General features: G+C 38.5%; 1 protein-coding gene across 2 annotated transcripts in view; it reads right to left on the bottom strand.

Moving 5' to 3' along the window:
- The window catches only part of CEP85L (centrosomal protein 85 like), a 135,355-nt gene that overhangs the window by 71,463 nt on the left and 38,996 nt on the right, over positions 1-24,896 (bottom strand). For both annotated transcript variants that reach the window (XM_071438005.1, XM_071437995.1), the window contains exon 2: positions 17,637-17,798. In XM_071438005.1, the coding sequence (XP_071294106.1) occupies positions 17,637-17,798 (162 nt within the window). The remainder of the gene's footprint in view (positions 1-17,636; positions 17,799-24,896) is intronic.

Raw genomic sequence — 24,896 nt, 5'->3', positions numbered from 1 at the left:
CTAGGCTAATAATACTCAGCTGGGGAATCCACAACTCCAAAAGAGAAGCGTCTTCGAAAACATTTAGTAACTTTACTCTTGAGCCAGATCTGGGTCAACTTAGCTCACTTAAATGAAACCCAGATTCAGAAGATGATATAACAAGGGACTGTAAAGGAAAGTAGCAGTGTATAGAGGTGAGATGCTGCCACTCCAAAATGAAGTGAGGCACTGGCCCTGTGCAACAAGGGCAGCTTTGACAAACAGGCACACATTTCAAAAAGCAGCAGGCAAAATTTGTTTTACAGGAAAAGATTATTCAGCAGAGAAAAATAAATTACAGCAAAGTCAACTATTGCAAGATTCTATTCTTGTTTTCCCTACCCTAATCAATTATTCCAGATGCCAATGTTAGAGAATTAAAATGAATGTTAGATTCATTAAAAGAAAAGTGACAAATACAATACCATGGGATATTTAACTGAAGCAGAAAATATTTCACAGATTTTATCTGAGCAAATAGCAGGTAAGTCTAAAGCAAACAGCAGGTAAGCCCAAGAGTAAATTTTCACTCCACATCAGTCACTGAAAACAAGTTATTTGTGACTGCTACTGGTCCAAGCCTGCAATGGCCATCTGCTAAATTAATCTGTAAAGAGAAAGGCTAACCTAACTTGTATAAAAATCTCTTTAGGTGAGAAAACTGAGCATGTTAAGATAGAAGTATGTCTTAAAAGAATGAACTTGTTTTACCAGAGTACAATAAAATTTTGATTTATGCACTTTGCCTCTTCAACCAAGGATATCACAAATCCACTGTCAAATGCCATAGCAATTTCTAGAAAAACAACAGAATAAAGGATGCTCTGAGCAACCAGTTTCAAAAAGCTAAACTTTCCCGGCAGTAAGGGACACACACACAGAGAAACATCTCATTCTCAGTGTGTTCTCTTGATGCGCCTCTCTGCACTCAGCTTCAGCTTTGGTGCTATTTTGCTGCTGTACATGTATAGCACCTGAGAGAGAGCTGTGCTACAGGATGTTCACTGGCCACTGTGTGAGCACATGTGAGTTGCATGCAGCTGGCCGCCAAAAAACAGTAAAAAAATATTATGCATGCAATGTGGATGCTCTATGCAAAAGATCACAAACCAAGCGAAATTTGAATCCCCCAGCATCTATCTTCTCCAGCCATCTAAGAGCTATTTTTAAGAAACAGTTATATAACTAAGTAGAACAATTTTTAGATTAACGGGTTCTATTTTCACCCCCCCAGATAAGAGGATAAAGCAATATTCCAGAACAGCAGTCACGTAAACAGGCAACTTGATTTCACTGAAAGAGAAGCATGAGTGAAAACCTATACTGCCACGGGGAGTTTCTTTTGTAGTTAGCTGTCTCATTTTTAGAAGTCTAGATCTTAACTTGCATTTGCCCTTTTATGAAGGCCATCTACAGCTTCCAATTCCATTTTCCGACAACAAGCACTTAACAGTGAAGACGTAAAGAAATCAAATATCCCCCTAGGACCCGCTTTAAAAGTAATGGCTAAAGGGGAAAAAACACTGTGGATGCCACACTATATCTGTTCTCCTTCCTTTCTGTATCTGCAAGATACCCATGCCACAAATACCATCTACTTCAACAGCCCCCTCTTGCTGGCATTATTTTTTCATCCCTCGCTAGGGATGACTCAAAAAAACTAGAGTACCTTAGCCCATCAGAACAGAAATCCACCCCTGCCCTCCAGAGGGGGATAATCCTAGGTATTTTTGTTCTCTGCAAGAGAACACCCAGTACCAGGTACATACCTAACCTTTCCTATACCAAGTACATACCTAACCTTTCCTATACCAAGACAGATGCAAGCTGTGTGTTCTCAGTCTCCACAGGCCACTTACTTGTATCATCCCAACTCTCAAACTTGGCTCTGATATCATCTCCCACAACATTCCCAGATTAGCTAGGCTGATACCTTTCAGCAGCAAAGCTACCTCACCTAAGACATGAAGGGCAAAGGATGTGCAAGTGAAGACAAACTCACGTGAGGAGAGTTAAGAGACACCCTCTAACACAAGGGACCAGAGCAAAACCTGAGGGCTCCCAGAGAGCACTATCATTGCAGAGAGTTAAAACTCTGTGGCTGACCCACATTTTCTTCATAACTACAGGTAGAAACAGAGCCCTCAATTCAATGTCGAGCAACTTTAGAAGGTTAAATCCCACTTTCAAGGAGACTGGAGTTTCTGGCCATGTTTTTGAGATAATTATCCACTAATGACAGTTTAACCCGTCTTTCTACTAAGACTTTGTATTGAAATAATTAAAAATTTATTAAATATTAGAATATTTAGAGTCAACTGGTACCTATTATCCTCACCACAGAGCAGTGGAACTCTTGGTTCCAGCCCACCAGGAATAGCTCTGAACAGGACCAGCACCCTTCAGTTTTCTGCCAGGCCACACAAGTGGAGAAGAGAGAACACACCTTCATTTTTTCTCCCAATCTCACACTTCAGCTTCATTTCCTCCACTGATCTCTCTCAGCTGAGCTTTGCACAGTAGTCATCCTCCTAGTTTACCTCTGTATTCTCACTTTGGGAGCCCCAGCCCGAACCCCTAATCATAGAACAGAATCATTTAGGTTGGAAAAGACCTTCAAGATTATTACGTCCAACTATTAACCCAGCGCTACCAAGTCCCACAGTAAAACCATGGCCTCAAACACTATATCTACATGTTATCTTTTGAAAACCTCCAGGGATGGTGACTCAACCACTTCCCTGGGCAGCCTGTTTCAATATCTGACAGCCCTTTAATTGGTAACTCTTCCAAGTATCACAGAGACTTCTGTACAATCAGAACACATGTACATTACTCGGATGGAAAAATAAATCCTTTAACAGGCAGAAGCAGGTGCTGTGAGCAGCCCCAGCAGTGAGGCTGCCATGGGTGCAGTGAGGCAGGAGGATACTGCTTGCTGCCTCTCCCAGCTTCACAGCAGGACTGTCCCTGCCTGACTCCTTCCTCCTGCTGCAGACCAAGGTCAGCCCAGGTCGCCAAGCACAGCCAGCCTGCCTTGCTCCAGCACTGCTGCTGCTCTGCACCTCTTGGAAGCACTTCATGGGCCACAAGCCATTTACTTAATACACTTTGGGAATGCCTATATCAAGCAGGAATCCCTTCTAAGGGCCAGAAGCCATCCCCAGCAACCCCAAAAGTTCGACAGGTACTTCCAGAGTAACTTAACTCACTGGGGAAGTCTCTCTCCTTGATGCTGATCCCCAAATGGTAAAAGAGATGGTAATATGTTAAGAGTAGCTAATATTCAACTGGAGTAGGTCTTTTGCAGACCCAGCAGTCTACTTAATTACTTACTAAGATTTGGGGAAAACCACAATAAGAAATTTGGAAAATTTAAATAAGAAACTGGAGGGAAAAAAAAAAAAAGAAAAAATGTTACTAAAACCCTGTAAAGTAAAAATAGAAAGAAGAAAAATACACTGTTACAGAAGTAGCTTTAGCATTCTATTTTCTAACCTTTATATTCCTAGCTTTGCTACTCTACCTATCATTTACCGTACACTAATCCCACCTTCCCTTAAAGTTTCTTAGACACATCAGGGCTTTGATAACAAATTAACAGCCTACACCACATGTAGGTCACCATCTGGAACTCAGCTCAGGTCACAGAGGATTAACTTTAAATTGGATTGTAGCACAGCTCTATATCCTACAGAAGAAGCCACATCTCATACTTCAAAAATTAAGTATCATTATCTGTATTTTCCAAATGAAGAATAGGAGAAAAACTCTTAGAACAATTAGACTCATGTCACTTATAAACTTTACCTGCTTCCTTCCACTGCCCTTTACACTGAGTGGTAGTGGCTACCCTGGTTACCTTTTTAAATTTCACAAATTCAAGCAAAACAAAGTAATAATAAACTTAGGGGAAAGGAGTGTAAGATCCACCTGGAACTCCCAGCTTTTTCTTAAAGCAAGATTTCCCTTACTAACAGAACCATTTCTTAAAGCAATAGTGGCAACAAGAAGATATGGAAGAGTTTCTGCATTCCATCCCACAAAACTGATTACAATATAATAAACAGATGTGGAAAAGCCTTTGCTTTCGTGCACCATTTGGCTTTCACTGTTTTGACTCCAGCTTTTATCAGTCTATTTTTCAGGCACACCTGTGGAGCCATGGTACTAAGACTACTAGTAACAGAGAGTTGTTCCAATTCTAATACAGAATTTACCTACAGCAGAAAACAAAGGAGAGGGATTCACAGTTCTGTACTGCCCATAAACAACTTTTCCTCCAGGACCTCCAACCTTCATATACTCTGAGAACTTAATTTTGGGTGTTTTTTGGAGGACAGTATGAGCAAAAGTAAATGCTACAAAGGTGAAATTAGGAGCGTTAATTCTGAGGATGTATTTAGGACCAAATCTCACACTCTTAGGAGGATTTCTGTACTTTAAAAAACAAGCCTCCACTCCAGAAGGGAACTATTACTTCCTTATATGTCCATCCACAAAGAAGCCATGAAGTATCATTTTAAAGGCTGGAGGAAAAACAAACCCAAACTTCATGCATGCACTAATTCTTAAGAGTGTGTTTTCACTGCAAGTAGTCTGTCTGTAACATAAAGACAGTTCTATACTATTAAAATGAATCTGTATGTCACATTTCTTAGAAGTATCCTGAAAACTAAAGGCCATTTGTACCGGTTGACAAGACTGACTGAAAGATCTGATTTTAATTACAACCAATGCTTAAATAAACTGATAGTGAATCAGGAGAAAAACATGTAATGACCAGTAGAGTCTTTCATCACAGCTTTTCCTACTGAAGAGATTTAGCCTTGTAAATAATTTCTAAAATAATTTTTTAAAAAATTAACAGCAGTTTGGAGCTGCCATATTCTTTTACTGGCAAATCAATTTCTAAAGTTGTTTTTCCCCCTACTTCCTATGCCAAAAGAGCTTAGTGTCCTGACATTACAATGACTTGGAAAATTTTATGATTAGCACACTAATTAAATGAAAGCAATAAATTCAATTAAATCATAAAAGCAAGAAAATATAAGTAATTAATTATGAAAAATGCTTTAACAGAATGTTTCTCATCGTGAAAGAACAGAAGTTCCTTTGCCAAATCGTATATATGTCAGGCACCATTTGGTCCATTGAATTCATCCTCCCTGGAATGAAACACACTTGCTACAAATTATATCAGCAGCCCCAGATTAAAAGACTTGATCTACTGTAGAAAACAAAACTCTAACCCAACTACAATTTGCATATTTGAGATGATTTCTGTAATCATTTAAAATAAAACATGCTAAAGCATTCAAAACAAAAAGACGTTATACACACACACACAAAAAAAGAAGTCCTTCCTTGGTGCAGTTTGGGATTTGATCACCCTAATTTTAGAAATCAATCTGGCATCTCAATTCCCAACAGCAAGGTTTACCTAGCACCTGAATGGGGATGCTGGTTCACTGCCAACACGCCTCCTTGAGTACCCATGGAATCTCCAGCACTACTGAACACAGCCCATCATGCTTACACAGCATATCACATGACATAAAAACTGCAGCTATTTTAAGAGCTACTACCTGTACTACTACCCAGTTTTAGACTTTATTTAAATAGAAGAGTGGTTCATGGTTTACAGACAACTAACAAGCTTGCACACAAACAATCTGAATTACATTTTCTTTCAGTGGGTTTAGTGATCACTTCTCTCTGCTCCCCAGGAATACTTGAAGACAGTTTTTATGCCCTTTTTGTCTTCTGTGATGTGCACAATTAAAAGTACAGAACAAGAGGTGGGAGAGCAGAAAATGTTTCAATTGCTGCCTTTGATAATGGAAAGAATTTAGTGTTTACAGATTTATTTCCAGTTGTTGGCTCATACATTTGGATATTTATAGTACTTATCACTATGGCATCCAAGCACATTAGCAGTGCTCTGATCCCCACAAAGAAAACAAAACAAAACTGTTTCTTCTCTGCTCTCCAACCTGTTAAGAAATGCCTCAGTTAAGGTGGGGAAGCACGGCATGTTCCAGAAATTAGAGAATTCTTTTCAAAAGGTAGACTCCATTTCAGATCTAATTTTTTTATCAGAACAAACAGGGATCAAAGTCTATCATAAAAGTTGGTGTGATAGACCTGAGACCTGATCTCTGGCTCTCAAAGTCAGTTCCATAACCACTAGCTAAGTAAGTCTGAATTGCATACTTACAGAAAGCATTTAAATTATAAAAAAATTCAAAAATTAAATCTGTCTAATTATGTTAATAACTGAAGTCATCTTCCACCCCAGAGAAAAGCAAGACAGTAATTTTGCGCAATGCGGTATCCACAGCACTCATCAGTTACCCAACAGCACCAGTAAATCCCTAACATAGCAAACTGTAATGGCATTCAGCCCACATCCCAGCGACCAGGATGAAATCTGAAACTCTGCAAAGGGTAGCAATTTTAGAAGCTACACACAGATCTTCACATCCCTGCTCAAGTGGTGTAAGGTTATTGATGCACTTCAGCTGCAGAAGAGAGGTCAACACAAATGATTTTTGATAATCAAAACTGGCAGGCTTCACCTTGCACAAAGTATTTTTATAATCACACACTGCTTAATTCCCTTTTGCATCTTGGGCTAACACTTATAGGCAAATTAGAGACGATTACAATACTGAAATAATGAAGCAGCAGAAATAACTGTAGCAATAACTATTATAAACACTGAATGGGAAAATGGCTTCTTAACAGAACCTCCAAATATCTTTATTTACCCTTTTTGTAATGCACTTTATTTTAACATTTCCATTTATATCTTTAGTAATTATAAGCCAAAAACATTAATGATGTTGGAAAACCAAGCATGGTAACTGTTATCTATATATATATATGCAAACAGAAACTCTCATATAAAGCATATTAGTAAACCTGTTTATATAAGCACATGTAATGAAATAAACTGATTTAACCAGCCTTTCAAACCAGTAAGCTTCAGAAGATACCACAAAAAAAAAAAAAAGAATAGAATTCATGCTTCAAGTCTGGTATCAGACTTCTGAAATACAGAACTCCACCAAGCATATCCAGTTCCAAGTCCCACACTTCTCAACAGCTGGAATAACAGCCACTCATGTAAGCATCAGTCTAATTAATGTTCTTTAACTTTTACAGTAAATTAGAGGTATACTACTCTTATGGGAGTACTCCATACTCCCAGAACCACATAAACATGAACTTTTGGCCATAAGTCACATGTTTTATTAATTCTACTAGACTATGCTACCTGCCAGAACTAACTAAAGTAAATACTCTATATATAGTCATAATATTCCCACCTACTTTTGAATTCCCATTTCATTCCAAAACTTCAGAAGTATATAATTAAGAGATTCTGAATTTTTCACATTCTTCACCTTCTTCCAAAATAATGCATTACAATTTCCATTAAGGATTAAGTAAATGTTAATTTTCATTAAAAAAATCAAATTCTACTCATGGGTAAACACAAAACCTTCCATTTTTGTTGTTCACTCATCATGTCTACATATAGACCGCTTGTTTGTATTCCACAAGAGTCTGGTTACATTACTTATTGATGTCATTCTTAACATGTAGAAAAACAACACAACTATCCCAGATCTTATTTCACAAAGGAAAATAAAAAAATCAGCAGGAACAGAAGGAAGAAAGTACTACTGCACCATCTCATAAAGATATTCCAAAAGCTGAAACACTACCAGTATAAATCATGGACTGTTCCTTCTTTTATTTACATAACATACTGTTCTTTTTAAGTGAAGACCCAAGTGTTACAAGAATGGAGCCATTTGGAACAGCAAAAATCACAGATTTTAAAGTGGAAATTTGGCCAGAACAACCTTTAGGTACTTTTTTTTTTTTGGGGACTGACATTGAAAGAATAGAAAACCAACAAACTGGAGCAGTTGTGTACATAAAACTAACCCATATGGGCCTCCTGTACTGAAGTCCTCTGTCATAGTCTCCTCAGTGTCAACTAGTAAGATCACCTGAATTCCTGATCAAGGTGGCAAAGATTTCATGTAAAGACCAATGTGGAAAGCATTTCTATCCTGTGGGCTGCTTGAAGACAGATTCGTTTTCCCCTTCTTCTTCCTGAACTCCACTAGGGGAGAGGAGATGGGGAATAACGAGATCTGAAAAGGAATACCAAACTGGGGGACACTGACATGAACTGAGGAGAGACAAAGCAACCTAGGATCCCCTTCAGACCCAGGGAGAGTACGCTTCAGTTTTACAGAAGCCATGACTCACTTCACTCTGAACCTTTCAGAAGCTCTATTAGACAATAGATATCCAAGCAACCACCACAAGAAATTACACTTGTTTTCACAGAATCAGAGAATGTCTTCAGCTGAAAGGGTATCAAAGATGATCTTGTTCCAACCTCCCCGAAGTGTGTTTTCTTCACATGAGATTTTTTTTTTATCATGAGCATTTTTTCTCCTAGTCTAAATAGGGCATAATAGTAAAAAACAAGAATTCTGCACATCTCATTTGAATTCTCATTAGTCTATAATTTTTTCAACTAAACTTCTTTTGTCTACGAAGATTTCTCTAACACATGAGGAGAACACAACCCCATTATGGATGCCCTAGTGAATCCAATTCCCTTTCTATCACTCTGAACATATTTTTAGTTCAGTTTTCTAGCTGAGCTAATTAGAATTTAAACCTTGCCATCACTCTCAACAGCAAAGTATGACTGCATGCAGATGGCTGATGCAATGAGAAAGAAAGAAGTACTTTTAACCATATCACCTCTCTAAAGAAAAGCTTACAGCAGAAACACCTCTCACCCAGTTAAAAAGTGTCTGCTTCTTTAGAATTTTTATGTAAGAGAGAACAATAAACTATAATCCTGTCCTGAATCTCTAGGTACTCCTACAGAATAAAACTTACAAACAGGAAAACTGAAAACCTCCTGCCACTTCATACAATTAATGCCATTGTTTAAGTCAACCAAGAAAGACAGTTCTATTTTTGAAAATACAAAGTATTTTTAGCCTTTGACAGGGACAGACTAATCCTTGATGGAAAAGGATGTGCCACTAAGAGCTTATGATAGTTATACAACTTAAGAAAAATGCACATAATACAGTCTTCTGATTCATAGATCAACATTAAGACTAGAATCATCCTGTATGCTTAAAAATAGCAGCCCAAACACAGGGACACATTCAACGCAAGATGTATCAAAAATATATACATGTATTTAAACTCTAGTTTATAGTCTTTGGACTTGCTAAAATCAAACAGGAGATAACATGAACTGGTACACAGTTTTGACCATAAAAAAAGAAAACAATAACAACCCACTCTCACACCTTCCCCCACTCCTCAAAAAATACATAAATGTCAGGTAGTTAAATTAGTTAAATTTATTTGACACACTATTCCTGGTAGCAGCAGACAAAAATAATGGTCAACAACAGAAAAACTATGGCTTGGTAGGTTCTGGCTGGACATCAGGGAAAAATTCTTCACAAGGACATCTTATAGCACTGGCACAAGGTTATTCAAAGATTTTGAGGTACCTGGGAAGGTTTGCAAGAATCAGAAAGACAAAGTCAGGGCTGACCTGGACTATTTTGGCGATGATCCTGCTCTGAGTATAGGGCTTGAAACAGAGGTCTCCTACAGTCTTCTCCAAACCATATTTCTACAATTCAATAGCATGAAAATATGCTAATTGTTTCTCAAGGAGGCTAAAATCCTTATTAATTTTGCATTAAAATATCTGAACTAAACTATTTCCTTCCTATTTTCATATGAGGTAGGCAGTGGCATTTAAATTATCAAACCCAGTTGAGTTGCAAGGAGCCAACCTACAACCAGGTAGAATATGACACTGGTATTCAGAACCAGGTGTGTCATTTATTTAAGAGATGACTGTCATACTTGTATTATTATCTGGCAAGATGAAAGCAAATTTTTTTCCACTTCCATCCCTTTTTCAGGGCCATACTATCAAAGGCATTATGTTGTGATCTCAAAACGGGGATGCATTTCTTCTGGGACACTAAGCTCATAGGAAAAAAAAAAACTAAACAGGAATCTCTGCAATCCATTCAATTTGTTAGCAACATCCTTATAAACTTTCTACTCAATGCAGTAAGAGTTTAAAAAAAATCCACTCATATTGAGGAACAAGGCATAAATTGTAATATAATAACAGTTAACATGGAGGGAGATGCTAATTTATGTTTATGTCATTCATAAATGTAACTAATTCCTTCCAAGTATTTCATTGTTACCACTTTTTCTATTTCAAGGATTGAGCCCTGGGAAGAACAGCAGCACAGAGAACAGGGAACAGAAGAGGGTGCAATTCCTGAACATCACAAGAATTCTGGAAACTGACCAAGAAGAAACTGACATAAAATTAGAAAGGTTACTCCAGTATATTTTCCGGTTTTCATTGTTATTACAAAAAACTTAGAGAAAGCTGCAAAGAGGACTGGTGTCAGAGCCATTAGAGAGAACTGAACACTGCCTTTTTTCCTGCCAATCGTCTTTCTGCCTCTAAGGACAGACTTCATTTTATTCCTACACAAACACCTAAGTTGCCTTCTGGTTTTTTTTCTGATCTTGCTACTTAACAGACATTTTAAAAACAATATGCCCATACACAAAAAATACTGTTTAGATGTATACAACCAACATTTCCTGCTTGGGATGCTTCAGAAGTGCAGACAAAGCTTGAGTATTCACTACAAAGCTGTTTGTTGCATAAGTTGTATTTACTTATATAAGCCGAATAAGGCATAATCTTTTTAACATAATGTACAGGACAACTATACTAGAACATGCTCCAGGAGCAAAGAAGTGACCTCTGGGAAGCTGACAACACTTCTACAATGCTGACTTTCATGCCTGCTGCTGACACAAACACAGTCATTGTCATAGCAAAACCTTATCTGTCAGCCCTCTAAGGGGAAGAAAAAAACCTCAAGAGATTTCTTTCACCATATTTTGCACTGGGAAAAACCCATACCAGTTTTCTTTCTAAATTTGATGGGGTAAGAAGCATTTAAGATGGTAAAAAGGAAAAGAAAAAAAGCACTGTTATCGTTTATAGTAATAGTAATTGCTTTTAAAAGAAGCTGATCACAGTTCTCAAAGGAATTTAACACATCAAAAGCAACAAACTTGCTCATATTCTGCCTGAAAAAAACTGAGCAGCTGTTAACAACTACTACTCAAGCGAGGTTACTGCAAACAAATGCCCCATGAGCAGACAGGCAAGCATTCTTGAGGCTTTACCCCCTGCCCCCTCCATTACCAGTCCCCACTGCTCAGATTTTCATTCTACCCCAAACCTGGGCTAACTGATGAAACTTGTCATTTGCTGAGTATTTCTCACTTCCGGTTACAGACCTCTAATTCCCTCAACGTGAAGAAAGTCAGAGATTCAGGAAGTGAGATGGACTAACCATGCTTCATGCACAAGTGGTCTCTGCACATTGTTCTTCCTCACTGCTGCTTTTATGCTGCCAAAACTGATGTAAAAACTCCATCTGACTTATCATAGAAAGACAAGCAAGGCCCTGGAAAAGGTTTTCTGTAACAGTGAGCTTTTATGTTGAACTTCAAAGGGAACTTTTACAGAAATTACTTATTATCAGCACACTGAAATCACGGCTAAAACAAAGGATGACATTAAATACATTAACTGGACTTTGCACTAAGAAATAAGCTTAATCTGTGCACACATTACAGTAGAAAGAGGTTTGCTGAAAAAAAAAAACTAAGAAAGAGCAAAGTATAAGCCTTCCAGAAATGGATAGTCTTGTCAAACTGTTAAAAACCAGAGATTTACAAACTTTTCTATGGGGGATACAAATAATCTGCTCTACTGTTAAAAACCAGCGATTTACAAACTTTTCTATGGGGGATACAAATAATCTGCTCTGTCAAGCCCCAGGCTAGAACTCCAAGCAGCAGTAATGGGTTTTTTCTGGCTACAAGGAACTTGTGGCCTATATCCCAAATGCCTCCAGTCCATCACTAAGTGCACTGTTCTGTCTGTAGTGGAAAGGATTAAAAATGAGTCCTGTGATTTCTTCAGAAAAGGCTGCAAAGGCTACTTGAATATGTACATTAAATCCTGACTAGCTACAGAATGTTTCCAGTATTCACAGATAAATAGTCTAAGGCTACAACTGTTCCTCTCTGTGGCTTTTCTGAAACTCATCTGACTCCTGTTCCCCTTCATGAGATCCTGATCTACAGAACTGCTGAATACAGGCCAGAGAGTCTTCTTTGACATTACAGTAGCAAGTACAAGTGAAAAGTCCTCCCTGAAATGCCCCAGCAGAGTTGCATAATGACGGGCATGTCCAGGTCTCGTGATATTAACCTAAGTACAGGTGAGAGAATTGTAGGATGCTCCTTGTTTTTCTCATCAGAATACTAGATACCCACCACACTCCAAAAATACAGATTACAGGACATAAAAACATCTACCTGATATTTCACCTGAGTATGATGCAAATGACCTGGATAAGAAGCAGAAATTGTAGAGTTGAGCTGAGAGAGAGGTAATTTCCTTCACAGCAGCCCCTATGGTGCTTGTTTTGGGAGCACAGCACTGTCTCTGCTTTTTCAGAGAAGCACCACGGCCTCTGCCACCCCAGTGAGGGGTGCACAAGAGGCTGGGAGAGGACACAGCTGGGACAGCTGACCTGAAATACCAAAGAGATTCCATACCATATAATGTCATGCTCAGCAATGAAACTGAGGGCCAGGTTTCTTCCCAAGTATTTGTTACTCAGAGGCTGGCTGGGCATCAGTCTCCTGGTGGTGCATTTACATCACAATGTTCACTCACTTTTTCTTTCATTATTAAACTGTCTTTTTCTCAAACCTGAAGTTTAGGAGGTTTTTTCTTACTTTTTTGCCCTTCTGATCCTCCCCCATCTCACCATTTAAACATTCTGGTACAACTCAGTGACATAGCTCCAAAATACATCCTATGACAGAAATAACTTTTTGCATGGTAACTAAGAGAATGCCACTAAATTCTAAGTAAGCAGAACTTATCCTCACTGAGTTATTTCCAATTAGAACAGCAGAAATAATTTTTCTGAGAAACAACTACTAATGTTAGCTGAAGGCAAAATGCACCAAGTTCACTGTGCAGAACACTCCCACTAGCCAGAAAGAAGTCCTGCTGGTATTTTTTATGTGAGGAAAACTGAGCATACTGTGAGAGCTTTTTCCTAAGGAGAAACTGTCACAAAAGAAGGCAAAGTATGAGGTTAAAGCAGCAGCTATTTCTCTCTGCAGAACATGAATGTATGAAACTAGTAAGTGCCTTTAGTTTAGTTCAAGCCAGTTTGAAATTCAGAGTATACAAGTTCACATAGAGTATGTCACTGTTACTTGAAGCAATTTCTCCATCTTATTTTAGTGGAAAATTATTACCATACTTTTTTCCTATTCGTTAAATCCTGGAAATAGGCTACCAGAATCTGAAATAACCTTTTTTTTAATCCTAAACCCCCCCAGAAATAAACAGCCAAACTCTGAGCATGAATCTTCATACTCCCATCAGTTATACAGACACTTTATTCTAGCAAGCCATGGCAATACCACTTAGAAGGACTAGAGAGTAATACAGGCTTAAGTGCAGTGCACATTTCTGATTGAAAGGGTAGATAATATCCAAGTAACACAATAACTCTGACTCACAGAGGGCTGGACACCACTTTATAATGTGAGACTTGGCAAGCAGAAAGGAAGGAAACAAGGAAAAATGCCTCAAACATGATTATTTTCTACCCTCCAAATAATCAAGCTACTTCACCAAACATATGCCAATACTTGCCAGGATCCAAGGGCATACAGATTAACCTCAATTCAATTAAAATCAGGAACTTCTCTGAAAATCCATCATCTTCCAAAATCACAGAACACAGTAGACAGTGAGCATTGCCAGCAATCAAGATCTAGGATCCTTGTGTTATTGCACTTTTGTGATACCAAACTGATAGCACAATCTACATGCTTCACCTACACATTGTCAAGCCCATTATATTTAGCAGCAGAAGAAAACCCCCCTCAAGATACTTCATAATTAAATTTTGTTTCCTGAAATTCACTTCTGCCTTTCACTATATTGAATAATTATATCTATTAACTTTTCTTTTTCTCCTTAATAAAAAAAAAAAAGAAAGCACTAGAATACCATGCTTGGGACCTGCTGGAAGAAAGAGTGCTTGAAAGAGCAAAACCAAGTAACTGATTCTGGTTTTCCATGTTCCTTGGCATATAAAGAAAAACTACAATTCAATTGAAGTAATCAGGATTTTTTAAATCCTTAAAAAGATAATATATTCCCTTAAAAATGATAGACAGTATAGACTTCAGGGTCTCATAACATCAAAACAAGTTCCTATTCTATCAGCTAAGCATTCGAGAGAAGTTGTTGGAAGGTTATTAGAAAAGGGGGTTTATTAAAGTTAAACTGGAAGAACTCCTAAAAAAGTAGTAACTCTGATTCTCTGCATCCAATCTCTTTCTTCCAGGAAAGCAACATTCTATGAATTTTCACACTATTAGCTTGCAACCAGAAATATTAAATTAAATTAAATGAATTGCATGTAACAATAAGGGAGAAAGATCTGGGGACTTTCCACAGCACAACAAGCTTAGCTGATGAAGGAAAATGTTCTGCAAGAATCATGGGCCCTGTATCTCACCACATTAATATCTAGTTCTTATCCCTTCTATTCTAAAAGGCAAAACTCAGAATGTGCACATGAGAAAAGGCTCTGCTGGGGTTTAGAGACCATTTAATTTCTGCCAAGTCCCTGATTCTCTAATTAGGTAACCGAAATAAAAACAGTCTCAAAAACACTTAAAATATAAACTTTGTATTTCTTCTGTAAGTGCTACTGAAAGAATGGTTATACACAGGTATCCCAACAGTTGTTAAAAATGAAGTGCAAAAGCTCATGTGAATCCAGAAAAGGCCACAAACTGACAGGAAACAAATAAAAAACCCCAAACACAATAACTGTAGTTTAAACAGATACAACTGTAGTTTAAACAGATATAAAATGCCTTTTAATCTTTAAATTTAGAGCACTCTCAAAAGTGTCAGATCTACCCAAACCTCAAGGTCCCCACATTTAAGGTTTGTACGTTTCTGTCCTCAGCTCCCACAGTGCACAATCAACATCATGCAATTTCAACTCCACTGCCTATTTCATTTCCTAATTTTCCTACCTTTGCACAACATAATATACAATCAATTGGATACAGTTTAACATTAAAGGTTTCTTTCTCCCATCTTTGTCAAAACCCATCTCTCCTCCAAATCACACAGGTTTGAGCCAAACACAAGAGGTACTTGTCTTTTTTTTAAACCCTGCATTTTCAAAGAGAATGAATGTTCCTGAAATAAGTATGAGTAGAAGATGAATTTGAAAGAACATTTAAGAAGTTATAAAAAAATCCCATTACAAACATATTTTAAATGCACCTGCAGTCCATTCCCTGCATGAGTGAATTTATTAGCAACTATATATATATGTACAAACAAACTCAGGTGCAACCTTCAGAATTAAAGGGGATGTTAATGCTAATTCTCAAATTAAGTTTCTTATTTTTAGTTGACGTAACAGAAAGGAAATAGCAAGGCCACAATTCATTATCTGAGCATTGTTAAAAACTGCAATAATCTGCCAACTTGTGAAAAAAATTCCCCTCTGAAAAAGCCCCAGGAGCTTCTTCCCCAGCACCACATCGACAGCAGATGGCCAGCATCAAGTCTGTAATTACCAGCCTGGCCTGACAGTCCCACAGATGACAATGATACTCTTTTCTTTTTGTGGATGTGTGCAGGGGGCAGCTTGAGAGATGCAGACTGCTAGGTATCATAGGCATCAACCCCTTCCACTAAAAATATACATATACAATCAATTTCCAGGCCTGTCATATGATTCCCCCATTAATCTTCATTTCACCATTACATTTCCCTCCTTTTTACTCTAACACTTTCTTTTCTGCTACTTAAAAGTTTTTCAAACAAGGTGGTGGGAAGTGTGAAACATAAAGGATGCAGTAGAACTGACCATTGTAAAGCATTGCCAAAGACAAACCTCATGAACTCTCTGTTGTTGCAACTTTGCAACCTTCCCCCCTTTATTTTATTCTCCCCCCACCCAGCCCTGAACAGATTATTCTTTTGGCTACAGAGGAGAACAGAACATCTGATGAGGAGCTGCTGTTTCATTTCCTCTCCTTCATCCCACCCCTCAAATGGGGAAGCCCTCAAGAGGGGGGAGGGGAGGGTATGGTTTTAATTCAAATGCTGCATCTTAAAATACTATTGTGCAGCATTTGGCTGGGAGTGATTAAAGCTATATATAAATACACAGCATGAGAGTACTTCATCCCCCCTACATCTCTGGGGGAAAAAACACCAAAAAACTTTTGCATTAATAACCATTTATTATTTCAGTTTTACACCCAAGAACTTGAATATTCTGGCAAAAGATTTATTTTGCCAAAGCCAACAACTGTTTACAAATGAAAGGAAGCAGAAATCAAGTTATGAGCTGACAGATGCAACAGAAACAGGGTGGAAAGGATTTTCTCATGTGCAAAAGGGGCCTGACAGACTTAACTGAGGCATTTGGACCTCTCCTCAGGAATGCTCAGCCCTCCACAGAGCCTTCTGTCTTACACCGATTCAGCATTCCTTACTTCATTTCTAGTAATTCTTCCTGTTCTTCCTCATTCCAGCTACCCCTTTTGCAAAATTTATCAGGCATAGAAAGCTGCTGGAGAAAAGTATATCACAATCCTGCTGTCATTCATTATCTGTCTCAAAAATCTTACTGGGAAATAAGTCAATGCACGAAGAAAACCTCAAGTCTCACTACATCTCTCTCATTCCAGCTTGATTCCAGTTGACAGGTTGTACAGGGAGGGTGACAATGTTATGGAAACACTACCATTGTAGAGGCTGTACCCCTCCCTGATAAAATCACCTTTGACTAATCATGATTTAATCCAAATTACGTTTTGACAATCTTTAGATACTGTTAATTCTTCTCAGAGATCGTTAACTATGTGTCAAATGCCATACAACAAAATGTGAATTCCTTCCCACCAGTGGAGAAGAGCCAACACACTTTCCTCATGGCAAGATGAGCAAACTTTCCTTGCTGACACACACTATGTGACACACACAATGAATACCAGAAAGCATTGTCCTTTTATCAACTCCCTCGAAAGTTTCTGCTTTTTTCCCAGTTGTTTATCAAGTGCTGTAGTACAGGACATTACTCCTCTGTATAAATCTGGCACTTCTTGCAACTGCAATTATCAAAACATGTAACACAAGCACCCCCTTTGTGGCAGAGATGCAAGTTAACACACGCAACTCATGCAGAACTAAATTAATCAACCCTTACCAAAACAATTACTTGGCTCCAGCAAGGAAAAAACTGCGTGTGCTCAACAGCTTTACAAAAGTACAGTTAGCTTGTGAAAAACATCTTTAAAACGTTTTGGATTGTTTCTCTCTTGGAAACATACAGAACTTAGCAGTGTTAACTCACCTTCCACACTGTCAGAACAGGAGGTACCAATCCCAGTGTCCCCGCTGTCAGAAGCTATGCTGTGTCTTCTCACAGGATTGTTTTGACTGCTTGATGAAATTGTTGAGGACTGCCACAGGGATTCAGTACCAGGTAACCATCCCACTGAGGAATAATCCGAGCCTATGAAAGAGAAAGCCAGAAGTCTGTCATTGGAGATACAATACAAAAATCAGGAACAAAATACCTGCCAAGATGAAAACTGAATCCTATGTTTCATAGATAAAACTTGAGCCAGAGTGTGTATGTGTCTTAGAGGTTTGGGTTTTTTTGTTAAGTAAAATCCTTTTGCTAGATGAAAGCTTCCCCAAAATTCTAACATATATATTTTTACTATTTTAAACTTTTCTTGTAGTCTTTAACAAGACATTTATCATACGATTCCTATCCTAGAACTGATCCTCAAATCACAGCAGAATTTTGCATTGCAAGCTTTCAAATACAAAGCAATTAATTAATTTTAGGACAGAAACCAGTTGAAGATTTGGCCACTGAGATACAGTCCTTTTCTGCTGTGCATAAACCACATGACCTAGGTGATAAAGCCAGCAATAAAATCGTCAACACTGATACCTAAAGTAATTCCTTATGTAGCTGCACATAAACAGCCTTTGTGAGACACGTATCCATCTAGTGGTTTGTTTCATTTTGGTTACTTCTTTTCATTTAAATAATTGTTAAAATATTACATTTTAAAGCACAATTCAGAGCAGCAACTAGTTCTGCTGTTCAAGGAGTTTTTAAAGTAGGCCACATATTCTCACAGCCAACCTCAAGGGAAAATTTATCTCAGAGTACAATCCCAGAAGACCATTACAATTTCCAATAGCCAGTACCTAAATCTGAGCATTGTTTAAAGGCAGAATACTGATCACCACATTCATACTCTGAACCAGCACAGGCACATAATGAACCACGGAAAAAAGCATGGCTGCTCTTCATTTATATATAATCACATACATACACCCCCTCTAGCACTTAGCTTTGTATAGCACTTTCAGCAGGAAATGATTCATGAAGGAGTATCAGCTCACGTATAATGTCTCTTGGGCTACATGACGTTATTTTTAGATCGTTTAAACACTTTCAGCAATGTCCATCTGAAGTTGTAACAGCAATTTGCCTCTGCAAGGACATTTGCTACTTCCAGCTGTACTTGTTTTCCAGTAAATTAAATAGTTCAGAAAACGATGCAAAAATTAAATATGTGGGTATATATACAACCCAAATCCCCATACATGTATACATACATGGTTCCCATACAGCAGCCAAATCAATAGACCTAGTGGCTGGAGTGGTGACAGCTGCCTGCCAAGCCAGTTGAAAACTGAGGAACACGATAAATACTTATACACCAAATTCCTTGGGGCATGTGCTATTGACCTGGTACATAACATCTAAAACAGTCTTTTTTGTAGGTAGGTTCTTGAAGGCCTTAAATATGCCTGTCCATCTCGTTTGCCTCAACTTCATTCTCTGTTGAGATTATGCCTCTTCTTCCCTTTAGCATATTTGCCTACCTTTTCTCCCTGTAATTCAAAATCACCCAGTTCTCCTTCCCCTTCATTCTACTTCTGCCATATACCTTGTTGATGTATTTCCTTCTCTTCCTTAAGCTTAGTTTTGCCTCTACAGAAGTCTCTTTAACTATTCCAGTGAGTATCTTTCAGGTCCAAGGGTGAGGGGGAAGACCAGAGGAGCCAGACATGAATACAAGTGCCCATGGCTCACCAGTCACACCCTGTAAAGGGGTCCCAGCCAAGATTCCAATGGAATACCACTCCAGGTGTCATCCTTCATATCACCCTCTCTTGTGTCATCATCTAATGTACTCAAGTGTGACAGTTTTGCATACAGCTAGTGGGAAACTGGGACATTTCTTCTTCTCTTACCATCCAGCATATTTTTCACTAATACTCTGGCTGCTTTGAGAACAGTAATTTTACCCCACCTCCCTCTGAACAGGGCTACTTTCCAGAAGAATTCCACTTCATCCCTCTCAAGCTGCATCTAGCTATTCAAGCAAGAGTCAAACTGACTTATGGAACGCCAAGCTAATTAAATCAGAGACAATTTGGATTTAGGAGACATTTAAAATACATTTATAGAACAGAAATATAGATAGTTTCACCCTTCATTATGCTGTTTTTCACCATACAACTCTGGTGACATTTCAGCTTTTATGGTGTTACACAAGTGTTAAAGGAAATGCACCAGATAATTTAATATGGAGTAGTGGTAGCATTAAGACAGTATTAAGTGCCAAACCCTTCAGCTCTCTTGGTTAGACAAATGCCCAGCACGTGAAACTACAACCATCCATACACAAATGCCCAAAAGGGAGAGCTGCATTTCACTCTGGTACAACTTTGAGGAGTAAAAGCTAAAAATACCACAGAATGAGAGTAACTTAAAAAAGGACTTTCAGAAGACACGTACTCTAACCTTCAGCTGAAAGCAAGATAATTAGATCAGACTACTCAGGGCCTCATCCAGCTGAGTCTTGAACACCTCCAAGGACACAGATTTCCCAACCTCTCTGGTTCTTCCAGATTTTACCACCCTTCATTCCAAGAAAGTTTTCCAAACACCTCAAGAGGCTCTCATGTTCCGAACAAATTGTTGCAATATACCCCAAAAGATGCAACAACCCAGTGCAACTAGACTAGGTTAACAAACAAGGTTTACATACTAGAGGGGGCAGACACTGATTCCCATCAGGATCTCTGCAGGTACTGTGAGTAGAGAAAGTAACAGGCACCACAAATCACCCTGCTGTAATCTATTCTCAGTTTTACACCCACACACAGACAGCCTGGGGACACATCAAGCCCCAGGTGCATCCTTCAAAAAATGCTTTTTCTTTGCCCCTTGACATTAAGCATACTCCTTTTTTTTTCCTAAAAAGGATAGCTAATAATGCAGGAGTCTGCAGTTTTTGATGTTTCATGGCACACCCACACAATTGTGTTACCTTGCAGACCTAATGGAGATTCCATTTCAGAGAAGGCCATTACAAATAGCAAGTGTCTGCATGAGAAAGTGAGTTCAATCATCTTTGAAAAGCTGTATCATAAACAGCCAAATACAAGCACCAAGATAGTAGAAACAAACCCAAATATTAAGCCTGAACAGTAAGTAACTCATAAAATAGGACCCTATAGATCTCATTAGTCCGAGACATTATTTCTTTTTTTGAAACTGACCTTCTGAGCCAAGTCCTGAGGAATCCCCAGTTGCTATGCACCCCATTCTCTGCTCCCCATCTCCTTTCTGAACAGCTCTCTGCAAATGTACAATCTTTCATACAGCAAACAGCCCACACTAAAAGAACCAAGTGTAAAAGCAGAAGATACACAGGAGTCCCCACGCTGCTCAGCCAGCACACCTGCCTCACCCTGCTGCTCTGATCTCCAACCTGCCAATCAACAGCCAACATCCATCTGCCCAAAATACAGAGTGGAGTAAGAAAAGCAAGTAAAAATTTCTAATCAATATTTGTGCTGCTGAATTGCATATTAGCATCTGTCTGTGAGCATTCTTTACTGGGTTAGAAAAATCTACCTTTCATAGGATTCACTAGGAGAGAAAAAAAAGTAGTGTCATCCTACCAGGCTGCAATTTCCATCAACAAACATGAAAACATACACATAAGATCACAAAAAAATTTCAAAAGAAGCCTTGTTTATACAAAAAGTTGAATGTCTCCTTAAATTTGGTCAGTGAAACATACCAATATAGTTCTCTGTTTCCAGCCTAGGCATTTAAAACATATCCCTTTACAACTAAGTATATGAAGGGCAGGAAGTAGATTATTTATTAAAAGGGAACAGTTGTTGAAATTTCACTCCACCAAAACATGTATCTTTTTCTGTGTTACAGAACACTGTCATCTATTGCTGTGAGAAAGACTCACAGTTAATTCTGGATCATTACCATGCCTAATTTCAGTGGCATGCACAGATCCCCTGTGAAGTACATACACAAAATAACAACATTACTGTCTTTACATTTGGTTCCTAAAATACCTCTAACATGCCTGAATGTAAAGATTGTTATTTTAAGTGACAGCTGTGATACTGTTACTTTACCTAGACACTGAATGGAAAGCAACAGCAAAAGACTTAACTGGGTTTCACAGCAGATACATCCTGAACTAAGAATACTGATTTTTCTATTCCACACTATGACTGACATGGATTGTGACCAGAAGTGAAACACCCATGACAGCCAGTGCAAATTTATACAGTCAAAGGATTCTGAAGAGATCTTCTTCAGAATCCTTTGACTGTATAATTGATACAGGACTATCAAAACTAACTACACAAAATTAATTCTGGTCATCATGGATGTGACCAGGCTGTACAATCATATTTCACGCCAGGATGGCACTGAAGTCTGCCTGAAGCCCTTGCAAGGAAAGAGAGTCAGCATTCAGCCCAAAGACACTGCCACAGTTAATTAGTTTACCCTCACCATCTGTACCTTTACCCTAAACACTGCTAATTATGCACAAAGATCACATGGCATTTTGAAAGAAATCACCCCACCTTCAACCCAGCTCTCCCACATCCACTCATATAATCCCCTGACATTGCTGAACTTATTCTGGTTGCATCTTCTACACATTCCCTTCTCAATAAGTTCTTTAAGGTGTAATAGCCTCACTTTCACTTTCTCTCCTGTACCATAGGGCTGCATAATCCCACATCTAGGAAAATAAACCCACAAATGGTCTCTCAATGATATGGTTGCTGTATTGTAAGAAAAAACTTACTTTGGCTGGAAAATGTTTGTTTACTCATCATACCTGGAAGATTATTACTGCCACAAGATTAAAGAAAATCTCACTCTGGCGTGTACTTCATGCACAACAAGCCCTCGTGGATAATATTCTTTTTTTTAACTGCTGGAAAGACAACACAATGAAAAAAGGCGATGGAGGCAGGGGAACCCAAAATGCTAAAAAGCCTTTCCAAAAGTAGACACAAGAGCAGATGTTACACCTCACACATTTATACAGGACTTTTAAAAAAGCTGAGAGCTAGCAATAGAATGGTGCAACAGCAGCCTCCTTCAGTCTAAGGTGAAGCAAATAATAAGGTGCAGTCATTCAATCTGATATTCTGACACAATAAAAAGATCCTGGCATGACAGTGTTCCTTCCAGACACAGGCAAAAAAAAAAAAAACCAACTTACTTTGATAAGTAACTACTTCATAAATTCTTTCAAAAATAGTGTTTAAAAAATGGCATCCCAACCCTAACCTCCTAGACACATACTTCCTAGGTGCACTTCACCTCCATGGTCCTTTTGTAAAACAAATTGCAAGTTTTAATACAAATATCCAAAACAAGTTCCAGGTCTACAATACAGGCTGTTTGCTTCCAGGGTGAGCAGAACATTGGGAATAGAGATTTCTAATGCTTCCAGCGAAGGTGGCCAGATTTCAGTTTCAAGATCCTTTTTTTACAAATGCTCTGGAGGTGGTGGAAACTCATAGCTCTACCAGCTGGCCATGAACTAAGATACCAGAAGGTCCCAGTCCCTCCTCTCACACGAATGCAGCTGAGAGTAGGTGGATGATGCAGTTTAATCAAAGTGCAATAAGAAGCAGGGTAAGGTGGGATGAAATGAGAGCCTGAACTATTTCATTTTTACATTTCAGTTTCTCAAAAGTACTTTACAGTGTCAGATAACTGAAGTATGATTCATCCTACGGACTCATATCCTTTATTAGTGTGCTTTCTTGACAGAGACTGCAAGCTATTTAACTAAGTTCTCAAAGCTTTTCAGTTACAAACAGATTAGAACAATATTAAGCATGAAAAAAGATAAAAATGTACAGATATAGAGGGAAACAGGGAAGAAAAATAGGAATGTGAGAGTTTAAACAGAAGAATATTGAGAGAGACCTTTTTATCAACTTACAAAGGCTGATAACACTGCCTGGTATACAAAGGCTTATGTCTGTCCTCTGTATTACTAATGTGCAAAAGAATTCACCTTCTAGAGAGAGAGAAACATAAAATGGTAGAGGAAAAAAATTAAAGTAGAAGAAAGAAACCTTAAGAAGAAAATACTCAAAATACAATCCTCAGAGTACACATCCACCTGGACTGGCAGTATCAAAACTGCCTTTACAAAAAAGGGCTATGGTCATATTTTAAGGAACATAAACTTGTGCTTCAGTTTCCTGTGAGCTAAATTTAAAGTAGATTGTCACCAAACCTACAGCTTCTTTTGCCTCTCAAATTCCTTAATAAAGGTTAAATAGTTTTGATTTTTTTTCCCCTCACAGAAGTGGCTAAATGTACAATCTCTCATCATAGATAATTACAACTATAAAACATTTGTCTTCTACACAAAACAGTATTTCAAAGTGAACCTTTACAAGGTCTGATTTTTATGACTTCACAAATGTGCACAGGACTGTACAACAACAAGCTACAAGGCATCCCATGCAGGAAAGTATGCAATTTAAAGGAACAATGGTAACTAAAAATACTAAGTCAATTGGACGGATGAGCATCAGGTAGCTCGCTCTCTGTACCCTCACCAGAGTCTAAGAAAGTAAGAGGAGAACAGCTCTGTCTTTCCATCAGAGTCCAGCTGGCCAGCTTATGCTGCTGGCTAAAATGGGTCTGAGCTGGGAAGGCTGTTTGCCATCAGAGCTAATTGGACCAACTGGTCAGCTGCTAGGCAGAGGCTGCTCACTCTGCTCAGACTCACACTCATCCTGCTTCCCCAGCATGGGCCCTGCCACTCCAGAGCCTACAGCAAGTGGGTCAGGAACAAACTGTCCTCACTCACGGAAAAGGTTATCTGCTAATCTGACTTTATAAGCTTGCTCAGCCAGGGGCCAGACAAGAAGGAGTTCCAGGGAGGGAGTGGGAGCATACAGGTCTGATGCCCAGCAGCAACCAGGCTTATCCTACTGCCAAACTGCACGATGAGGCAGATTCTAAACTGGAGCTAGGTATGCATAAATCTCTGGCTGCCTTCACTGAGGAGGACAAAATCCATTCAGCTAGCAGAGAGTTGTGTTCAACTCTTAACTAAAAAGATGGCAAAATCCTTAAACTGACACAGGTATGAAATATGGAGCTTTGCCTTCCCTGACTTCTACTCTAGAAAGTATGTAACCCAAACACAAATTCATAACACACTTCATATTTCATACACAGACAGCATTTAGCTGTAGTTATTTAGCATCAAAC

Source organism: Agelaius tricolor, unplaced genomic scaffold, assembly GCF_023055355.1.
Source record: "Agelaius tricolor isolate 1412-34295 unplaced genomic scaffold, bAgeTri1.0.p SCAF_1, whole genome shotgun sequence".
NCBI classification, from domain to species: domain Eukaryota; kingdom Metazoa; phylum Chordata; class Aves; order Passeriformes; family Icteridae; genus Agelaius; species Agelaius tricolor.
The sequence above is the reverse complement of the archived record's forward strand: the minus strand, read 5'-3'. Positions and strand labels throughout refer to the sequence as shown.